The 11,033-nt window shown below is 41.6% G+C and overlaps 1 protein-coding gene across 1 annotated transcript; it reads left to right on the forward strand.

Moving 5' to 3' along the window:
* The first annotated feature begins 5,150 nt into the window (after positions 1 to 5,150).
* On the forward strand, positions 5,151 to 10,430 carry LOC149128327 (uncharacterized). Its single transcript, XM_089309506.1, has one exon. The coding sequence runs from the start codon at positions 9,204 to 9,206 to the stop codon at positions 9,966 to 9,968; it is 765 nt and encodes a 254-aa protein (XP_089165632.1). The 5' UTR covers positions 5,151 to 9,203; the 3' UTR covers positions 9,969 to 10,430.
* Positions 10,431 to 11,033: the final 603 nt, after the last annotated feature.

Consider the following 11,033-nt stretch of genomic DNA (forward strand, 5'->3'; position numbering starts at 1 on the left):
GTTATCTGAAAATATATCTTTGTCGGCCGGTGCCACGGCTCACTCGGCTAATCCTCCGCCTTGAGGCGCTGGCACACCGGGTTCTAGTCCCGGTCGGGGCGCCGGATTCTGTCCCAGTTGCCCCTCTTCCAGGCCAGCTCTATGCTGTGGCCAGGGAGTGCAGTGGAGGATGGCCCAAGTGCTTGGGCCCTGCACCCCATGGGAGACCAGGAGAAGCACCTGGCTCCTGCCATCAGATCAGCGTGGTGCGCCAGCCGCAGCGCGCCGGCTGCGACGGCCATTGGAGGGTGAACCAACGGCAAAGGAAAACCTTTCTCTCTGTCTCTCTCTCTCTCACTGTCCACTCTGCCTGTCAAAAAAAAAAAAAAAGAAAGAAAAGAAAATATATCTTTGTAAAAATTGAGAATGGGGATGGGAGAGATGGAGGTGGAATAAGGGTTGGAGCATTGGCAGGAGGGAGGGTAGGATGGGAAGTATCAATATGTTCCTGAATCAATATATACATGAAATACATGAAAGTTTTGTAACAAAAATAATTTTAAAACATTTAAAAATACAAAAAAAATAGACCCACCCAACAAGGTTATCAAAAAAAGATGACTTCTGATGTATAAATGCTGGTCTTCTCCTCAGGGTTCCTTCTACATTTCTTCCCTTATATTGAACCACACAAAAATTTCTATTTTCTTTAAAAAATGGCCATTTTTCCTTTTCCCCCTTGTACACACATAGGCAAAGGTATACCTAGCTACCGTAACATGGATAGCCACTAGCCTGCCTGATTAAGAGAGAGAGAGAGAGAGAGAGAGAGAGAGAGAGAGAGAGGAGATACAAATTACTAACACCAGAAATGAAAAGGAGATATCATTCACATTCCTAAGGACATATAAGATATAATAAAAGAATATTATGAATAAATTCATGACACAACTTATTTTTTATTTTTTTACTTTTATTTTTTGACAGGCAGAGTGGAAACTGAGAGAGAGAGACAGAGAGATAGGTCTTCCTTTGCCGCTGGTTCATCCTCCAATGGCCGCCACGGCTGGCGCACCACGCTGATCCGAAGCCAGGAGCCAGGTGCTTCTCCTGGTCTCCCATGGGGTGCAGGGCCCAAGCACTTGGGCCATCCTCCACTGCACTCCCTGGCCACAGCAGAGAGCTGGCCTGGAAGAGGGGCAACTGGGACAGAATCTGGTGCCCCGACCAGGACTAGAACCCGGTGTGCCGGCGCCGCAAGGCGGAGGATTTGCCTAGTGAGCCGGGGCACCGGCCCATGCCACAAATTTGATACCTGAGATAAAATTAATCCTCGAAAGACAAAATCTGCTAAAACTTAGAGAAGAAACAATCTGAATAATCTGATATATTAAGTTATTAATATCTAATCATCTCTCAAACAGAATGCACAAAGTCGAGTTGAGTTCATTGGTGAATTTCACCAAATATTTAAAGAACACATACCAATTCTCTACCTCTATCAAAAGGTGGAAGCAAGAAGAATAATACTAAACTTTTCCAATGAGGATTGCGTTATATTGCTATTTAAAAAATTTACAGGAAAAGAAATATACAGATGATATGTCTCATGAAAATAGAAGCAAACTTGCCCCAAATGGTAGAGTTAGATGTGCCAGGGGATTTCAATTCAATCCCATCAAGGTGGCAAGTACCAATGCCATCTGACTGCTCAAAGTGATCAGTTTCAGCTCATAATTGAGCATAATGATAGGATTAAGAGTCAAAGGGATCACGTAAACAAGACTAGTGTCTGCTAATAATAATTGATAGAATTAAAAAGGAGAGAACAATCCAACATGGGAAGCAGGATACACAGCAGACTCATAGAATGGCAGATGTCCTAAACAGCACTCTGGCTTCAGAATCAGCCCTTAAGGCATTCAGATCTGGCTAAAAAGCCCATGAGAGTATTTCAGGCATAGAAAGCCAAGATAATGTGGCAAAATACAGAAAAAAATGTCCTAAATGAAAGCTCTCTGCAAGTGAGATCCCAGTGGAAAGAACGGGCCATCAAAGAAGGAGGTACCTTTCTCTGAAGCGAAGAGAGAACTTCCACTTTGATTATAACCTTGTCTAAATAAGGTCAGAGTCGGCAAACTCAAGAGGTTTCCATAGCCTTGGCAGCTCATGACAAGAGCCTCGGGTGATTACTGACACCATAAACAAGAGTGTCAACTTTTAAATCAACAACAGGCATCACTGTGCACTTACTCCCCATGTAGGATCTCTGTCTTTAATGTGTTATACTACGTGAATTAATGGTATAGCTAGTACTCAAACAGTACTTTACACTTTGTGTTTCTGTGTGGGTGCAAACTGTTGAAATCTTTACTTAGTATATACTAAATTGATCTTCTGTATATAAATATAATTGAAAATGAATGTTGATGTGAATGAAAGAGGGAGCGGGAGATGGGATGGTTGCAGGTGGGAGGGCGGTTATGGGGGGAAAATCAATGTAATCCAAAATTTGTACTTTGGAAATTTATATTTATTAAATATAAGTTAAAAAAGAAAATATAGGCAAAAATTCTCAATAAAATATTGAAAATCAAATCCAACAACATGTAAAAAGAATTATATGCCACACCTACATAGGATTTTCCCCAGGTGTGCAAGGTTATTTCAAATTCTTTTAAAAAAATTAACAAGTCAAATAAACCAGACAAAGAAAAAATATCACATATACATTTTGATAGATGCAGAAAAATTTGAAATAATCAACCATCCTGAAGTGGGTATTTAGTCTGGCCATTAAAACAATAGTTAGAATGCCCATAACTTGCATGAAAGTGCCTGAGACTGATACCAGCTTAGATTCCTAATTCTAGCTTCCTACTAATGGAGACCCTAGGACTCATATAATTGGATTCCTACTATCTGCATCAGAGACCTGGATTAGGGTCATGCTTCCCAGCTTCAGCAGTACCTCAGCAATTTCTCTCTCTCTCTCTCTCTCTCTCTCTCCCTCTCCCCCTCTCTCCCTCTCTCCCTCTCTCCCTCTCTCTCTCCCCCTCCCTTTCACCATCATCCCTTCCCTCCCTCCCTCCCCCTAGTACATAATCAAACATTCATGATAAAAATGTTTTTAAAAACTTTAGCAAATTCAGACTAGAGGAGAAGTTTCTCAGCCTTATAAAAGGCTCTTCAAAACAAAACCTAATAGCTAACATTGCACAAAATGGTATCCCAAATAAGTTTGCAATCAAGGCGAAGATGTCTCTTTTCATTCCTCCTTTCAAAAAATAATGCTATAAATCATAGCTAAAGCATTAAGGTAACAGAAATAAAGAAAAGATGCATGCTATGTTTGCAGGTGACATGACTCTCTATGTACCACATCTCAAAGAATCAATAACAACAATAAAATATCCTTCTGGAACTAGTATGCAATTATAGCAAGATTAAAGGACAGTTAATATACAAAATCATTTACTTTCTTAAATGCAAACAACGAACACATGAAAATTTGTATTGAAAAAAAAATACAACAAAGGATTTTTAGAGCAGCCCGCATTTATTTTCTCCTGTTTTCTGTGGGTCATGCATTCAGTTGTGGCTTATCTGGGTCCTCTGTTTTCAGATTATCTACGAAAGCTGCAATCAAAATGTGAGTCAGGATTTGGGTCTCATCTGAAAATACAAGGAGGGAAGGATTTATTTCTAAGTTCATGTGGTTGGTTGTTAGACTTAAGTTCAATCAGTGCTGTTGAATTATAGACCTAAATGCCTACTGGGCCATTAGCCTGGGGACACATCAGTTCCCCGTCACATGGACTTCTCCATAGGACACCTTACAAAGTCATAGCTTTCTTCTTTATTTTTTAAGGATTTGTTTATTTCAAATTCAGAATGATAGAGAGGAGAAATCAAGAAAAAGAGAGCGAGAGAGAGAGAGAGAGTGAGTGAGTTTTCATCCACTGGCTTATTCCCCAATTAGCCACAAAAACCATGTATAGAATAGGCTGAAACCAGAAGCCAGAAATTCCATCCTGGTCTCCTATAAGATAGAAGGGGCCAAGCCCTTGGGTCATCTTCTGCTGCCTTCCCAGGTCCATCAATAGAAAGCTGGATTGAAGGCAGAGTATCCCAGGCTTAAACAGAGACTTCACTATGGAATGCTGGTGTTGCAAGCCCTGGATTAACATGTCATGCCACAATGCCTGCTCTGACGTAACAGTTTTCTTTGGTAGCATAAACAAGTTGTTACGGGATAATGAAGGTGACGTTTCTTGTCACATTGAAGAATTTCCACATGGAGAGAGACAGTGAGCAAAGCAAGATTTACTGAATGTGAAAAACTTCCTGCTACTTCAGTCAGGATGGGGGTGGTCTCCATGAGAGATGACCCTAAGAAGCCTGGCTTCTTTTATGCACAAAAGTGGCTACCTATCAGGGTAGGAGCATAACAGCTATCAAGAAATCAGAGGGCTAGAATAACAACCAATCAGAGACAGGGATAAAGCCCTTCAGAGGCAGGAATAAAAACCCATCACAGGGCTGGAATCTTTAATCCTATCTGGCCTGCTCTCCTTTTCTCCTGGGAAGTCACCTCTGACAGGCCATCCCAGCTGCAGTTTTCCGGCGATTCAAATGAAGCTATAGGTCCCTGCATCACAGTTCAAATCTGCCTTCTGTCCACTCACTCTAGCACTGGTTCTATTGTTTAATGTAGTCCTCAAGCGTGCCCCTCCATGTAAATTTTCTGGGAAAACAGATCTACAACAACACGTTACTACACTTGCAACTTGGAAGAATTTGTTAATTTAAGAATCCTCAACAGGCGGTTTACAATAGTGATGATGAAAATATTTAGTGATATTCTACGAAACAGTTTTGTACATATGCTCTGCTATTTATTCCTCCCTTCAATCTTGTGAAATACAATTATCATTATTCACACTTTTCAACTAAAAACAATTTTAAGGGAGTTTAAGTAACTTACATGGGGATCACGGCAAAAAAGTGGCTTGAAATTAGATGTGAACACGTTATTCACATATGAAGTGATGATTTCACTAGTTTAACTCTTAAAAACATGTCATTTCCTAGCTTTTGAGGAAGCTTTATTATGGAGGTGCTGCCCACAATGAGGAACAGAGATTCTGCAGTAAGAAACCTTTGAGGAGATGTGGGGAGCCATTGCACGGCGCCCTAAAGATGGCGCCGGCTCCTTTCTCCCGGAAGGACTGGCGAGAAACAAACAACTCCTAATAAGGAGATGGCTGAGCTCCCTTCCGGCTTCCGCATTGCTGTACCTATCAATCCTTGCCACTTGGCTGCTTTTGATTGGTGTGCTGATGGCTATAAGAGGGATGGGAGAGGGAAGGAGGCAGAAGAAGAAGCTTGTTCAAGGTTCCTGAATAAACTGCTTGAAGAAGAGTTCGGGTCGTGTCTTCCTTGCTGGTCGAGGGACGCGACAACTGGTGGCCCGTACGGGGAACATCTCGAACGCGAACTCAGAACTTCCTGCAGTCAGGGCAGCGCTGGTAAGTCCCCCAGGAAAATAAGGTGGGGATCCGCGATAAGAGCGGGCAGTCCTGCGACAATAGCGGGAGGATAGCTCTGCGATTAAAGCAGAGGAAGTTCTGCGACAAAAGCAGAAGGAGCTCTGACCCGTGGCCAGGGAAAGAGTACAATATTTGACGATGGGTAATTCACAGTCCCATCCAAATTTTCTGGCGCTGAATGTGCTGCTTTGAGAAAATGGTTTGAAACTTAAGCCTAGTACATTGCATAGGTTTTTACCTAACTGCGATACCATTGCACCCTGGTATGGGGTTTCGGGAAGCCTTACTATCCCTTCATGGGACAAACTAGGCAGGGATTTGGATTTTGCATTTGAACAGGGTAATCTCGAAAGGGGAGTGAGACCAATATGGAAGTTAGTGCGAGCATGCCTCGAGGATGAGCAGTATAGTGAAGCTATTCTGAGCGGTCAAGCTGCCTTGGAGGAGCTTCAGGAAGAGCGCTCCGAGAGAGCTGCCAGTGAAAAAGGGAAAACTTTGAAGGAGAGTCAGAAAAGAACTAGGAAAAAACTGTACCCCGATCTTTCCGAGTTGCGCAGCCCCTCCTCAGTAAGTAGTACTAGTGCAGAAAGTAGCTCAGAAAGCAGCAGTGAGTCTGAAGAGTGTGGCGATAACAAAGAGTCTGGTATAAAGCAAGTACGGGAATTGAATCGGCAAATGAGGATTTCCAAAAATTACAGCCGCTGAGCCATTACCAGGTGGTCCAAATATATTTACAGATGGGTCAAAAACAGGCTGTGGGGTTTATATGGTAGAGGGTAATGACCCGGTATTTCATCAGTTTCAGCCAGGCTTACCTCAAGTTGTGGAATTAAAAATAGTTATTGAAGTCCTTAAGCAGTGCTCTTTTGCCTTTAACTTGTTGTCAGATTCCTTATATGTGGTGAACGCATTAAAGATATTGGAAACCGCAGGACCGATTAAACCTTCTAGCCCAATTGTATCCCTAACGTCAGGTGATTGCTCATTGTCTGGATGCATGGGCCGCCTGGGGGAGACCCCAGGTGCTAAAAACTGATAATGGCCTGGACTATACATCTCAAACCTTTACCACCTTTTGCCAAAAAATGGAGGTTCAACTTGTCCATGGATTGCCGTACAATCCTCAGGGCCAGGGCATAATTGAGCGAGCACACCGCACACTGAAAGAATATCTTTTAAAACAAAAAGGGGGATGCGACAGGCCAGGAGAAAGAGAGAGGAAAAATTCCACAGGTATCTCGACCTAGAGAAAAGTCTTAATTCGATAACCCTTTCCAACTTGATGGGTTTTTCTCTTTACAGTTAATAAAAACTTAAGCAATGGGCTCATACACTGATAATCAATTCTTTTCTGTGCTGCTGTAGCTAACTTATCTAATGAGAGTTTTCATGTGTCTTGAAGGTTTTGCATTTTTCTATTGCCAGTATGAGTCTGGATTGGAAAAACTGCACCATGAAGCTGTTTACGTTATATCTTTAATGTTTGAGTGAGTACCTAACTTTGATCAGATCTAGTCCACAGCCTTGGTTAAACGTACTAATTTTTGACTAAAATGGTTTGACTCTCTGATAGTTTAAATTCTAAACCGAGTCTTTCAACTTTGGGGCTTCCAGTCGGATCCCTGGAACTCTCAAAGGATGGGACTCTAAATTTGTTACAGTAACAGCTGTTTGAGTCAATTCAAATTATACAAAGTGTATTAAAATGTAGTAAATGATGTCAAATCTATGTTGTATTCATGTTTTTGCTTTTCAGCTAAAGTAGTCTTATAAAAATGAGAGTAAATTCTGTGTATACAAGCCTTTATGTTGTTAACTCAAGTAAGCCAATACAGATTGGTTCAGAAAATTGGGTTAATGCAAACGCCCTTTGGTTCACTTGCTCAGTTTTACATTTACATGTCTTTGATATGCTTTAAACTTGTTTCTCTTAAGGATGAAGATCTTTTCAAAGTTGTAAATATGCACTAGTGACTGTTGCTGCCCAAGTGGTGTTATCCTTATGTTACTTAAAAGCATGGAAATGTAATTTTGACTTTTAATTCAGATAATGGTGTGGTATTCATTAATAGCTCGGTGTTTTAGGTTATCCAGGGGTCGGTGCTAAGTAAAATATGGAAAATGTATTATGTGTACTTTTAACATCTTAAATTTGATAAGAGAGACTTTTAAGTTTGCCAGCATGTATTCTCATAGGTTGTCCATACATGATAATTCAAGACTGTAAAAGTAACTACAGGTATAAAGTTTCAGAGGGTGTGAGCAAGTCATGAAAAGTTGTAAAACGTTTACGATTTTAAAACATTGTTTACAGAGTTTTCTATAAGTTAAATGTTGGTGCCAAAATTACACTAACCTAAAGTTGAAGTCTGATCTTCTGTTATAACAGTGGGATTTTTTAAAATGTGTACTAATGTTATTAATTATCTGGAAATGGTCTCAATTGTAAATCTTAAAATCTGTTGTTGCAAAAACTGTAACGTCTCTTTTTAACAGTGTCTGCTTAATCAGTTACTCTGCCATTTCTAAAGTTAGGTCGTGTAAGCTCTTTTTAACTCTGTTAAATAGTTCTGAGTTATGTGATAATTTCATGTGTTAACTCTTATGTTCAAGGTTTTTGTATTTCTGGTTTACCTAAAAATTCATGTTCTGCCAAGTAAATGTGTACTCTACTGTCTGTTAAGTTATGATTGATAAAAAGTATTAAGTCTTAAAAAGTTATGTTAAATATTATTATGATCAGATCTGGTCTAAAAGTGTTAAAATCGCCCTGACTAAATGTTAAGGAATTCTATTTTGACCAGATACTCTAAGTTCTCTTGGCACCTTTAACAGACTTTCTGAAAATCAAAGTTCTAAATTCTCTGGACTTTTGGTATCTCCAGAGGGCCCCTGGAGATGTCAAAAGATATATCTCTCATCTTGCAGAGATAATAACCAATCGGGCTGTTTAGATTAAAAGTGGTGCCAAGATGTGAAATGATGCTAAACTTCAGCTATAAACGTGTTTCTTTCTAGCTGCCCCAGTCTCTGGCTCAGAAGCCAGATCCTTTAAAGAGGGACTGACAAAGTCTAAGAAGCATCCCGTGGTCATGATTTGCATCACCTCAATGTCCAAACCTTAAGCTTTGGCAGATGGATGTTACCCATTTCCCTGAATTTGGTAAACTAAAATACATGCATGTCTCTTTAGATACATGTTCAGGTTTTGTTTTTGCCACCCCGCAATGCGGCGAGGCTGCCAAACATCTCTCATTGCCTTCAGGCCTTTGCTGTTCTAGGAACCCCTATACAGATAAAAACTGATAATGGCCCAGCGTATACTTCCAACTCTTTTAAGCACTTCTGTACTAACTTCCATATCTCTCATCACCGGGATTCCTTATAATCCCCAGGGACAAGGTATTGTGGAACGAGCACATGCCACATTAAAAAATTATTTACAAAAAATAAAAAAGGGGGAATACGGGACCATGGCATATTCCCCACAAAAATGGCTATCACATGCTCTTTTCATTTTAAATTTTCTAATACTGGATAATCAAGGGAAATCTGCAGCTCATCGTCACTGGCATCCTGAAACCAAAAGACAACAAGTCTATGTGAAGTGGAAAGACCCTCTAACTGCTCAATGGTATGGACCTGACCCTGTTTTAATATGGGGACGTGGACATGTTTCTATATTCTCGATGGTTACCTGAGCGACTGGTGCGGCAAACAATGTCACAAAGCAGCCCCTCGATCTTCATTATGATAACATTGCTGATTGGGATCGTTACTGCAGCCGTTATAACCGCCATTTCCATTGCAGCTGTGGGCGCTACAACAGCTGCTATAGCGCTCACAGGGACAGTTCAAACTGCTAATACCCTGAATAATTTGACGGCCTCCGTGGCTGCTGCTTTGGATACTCGGACATCCTTAAATGTACAAATAAAGGGAGGCTTGATGATTGTTAATCGGTGTGTGGATTTGGTACAGGAGCAGGTGGATACTCTCTGGCAGCTTGCTCAGCTAGGATGTGAGTGGAAATTTTCAGGGTTGTGTGTGACCTCTGTTCAGTACGATAACATGACTCAGGCAGCAAATTACTCTAAACAGTTGTCTCAGATGCTCTTGCAAAATTGGTCCGCAGAATTTGACTACACCTTGAAGCAACTGCGCCTTGCCATGGTCACCATCAACTCCACACGTGTGGATGTCTCCTTTGCATCTGGATTGTCATCCTGGATCCGCACAGCCATCTCCAACCTGAAGGAGTGGGCGGGACTTGGAGCTTTGACGGGGTTGCTGTTACTTGTTGTGTTATTTTGCCTGTGGTGTTTGTGCAGGATGAGGACAGCTCATTGGCGGGAATTGGCCATGATAGCTCAAGCCTTTTATGCCCTTGAGGCTGGACAATCGCCGCAAGCATGGCTGGCCTTCCTTGAATGCTAGGCATGGGTGCAGGGTGCGAGGCAAAGCACTGCAGAGAGAACGATCCATTACGTTCTCTGGAAGGCAAGTCTGTCTGCATGTGGGTTGGCATCCCAGATCCCACCCCCACGAAAAGGATGCTGTTCCAGGTGGATGCCTGGCAGTGGGGGACAGACCCCTACCTTCTCCTGTAATCCTTAGATGCCTGGTTCTAAAACAAAAAGGGGGAACTGTGGGGAGCCATTGCACGGCGCCCTAAAGATGGCGCCGGCTCCTTTCTCCCGGAAGGACTGGCGAGAAACAAACAACTCCTAATAAGGAGATGGCTGAGCTCCCTTCCGGCTTCCGCATTGCTGTACCTATCAATCCTTGCCACTTGGCTGCTTTTGATTGGTGTGCTGATGGCTATAAGAGGGATGGGAGAGGGAAGGAGGCGGAAGAAGAAGCTTGTTCAAGGTTCCTGAATAAACTGCTTGAAGAAGAGTTCGGGTCGTGTCTTCCTTGCTGGTCGAGGGACGCGACAAGGAGATACTAGCAAAAAGTTTGAATCCTGAGTAGTGTTGACACCTACTGAAATTAAATGAGTACAGGTATCATTCCTCTGGTCTCCCAAATTGGCTTTGGAAAAAACCCATATGATTTAGGATAATATCACAAGATCATGATCAACAGCTGCAGGCAGTAACATATTGATGATGCATGATAAATCAGGCTTCCAGAGACAAAAGGCTTGACATTTCGGAAGAGCTTCTGAATGCTTCCCAGTAACTATCTATTAGAGTAGACTAAAAAGTTTACACACACTTGTATTATCTTCCAATTCAAGTTCCCCATGAACTTTTTGAAATACCCGCATAATCCAAAGTGGGGGTGAGAATAGGGAAAATAAGAGATCAGGAAGCAAAGAATGAAATGGACCAGGAGGTGCAGGAAAGTTTTACAAGAGCAAATGTCTTTTGTAACAAGAAGTACATAGACTACTGCAATCATATTTATACTAATTATAAGGTCAATCACAAGATTGACAGCATGATTTGAAATGTCTAACGAAATCACTCTATTATTACTCAAGGAGTTTGGATTGAA

Source organism: Oryctolagus cuniculus, chromosome 1, assembly GCF_051225735.1.
Source record: "Oryctolagus cuniculus isolate XC-2025 breed Fujian yellow rabbit chromosome 1, ASM5122573v1, whole genome shotgun sequence".
NCBI classification, from domain to species: Eukaryota; Metazoa; Chordata; class Mammalia; order Lagomorpha; family Leporidae; genus Oryctolagus; species Oryctolagus cuniculus.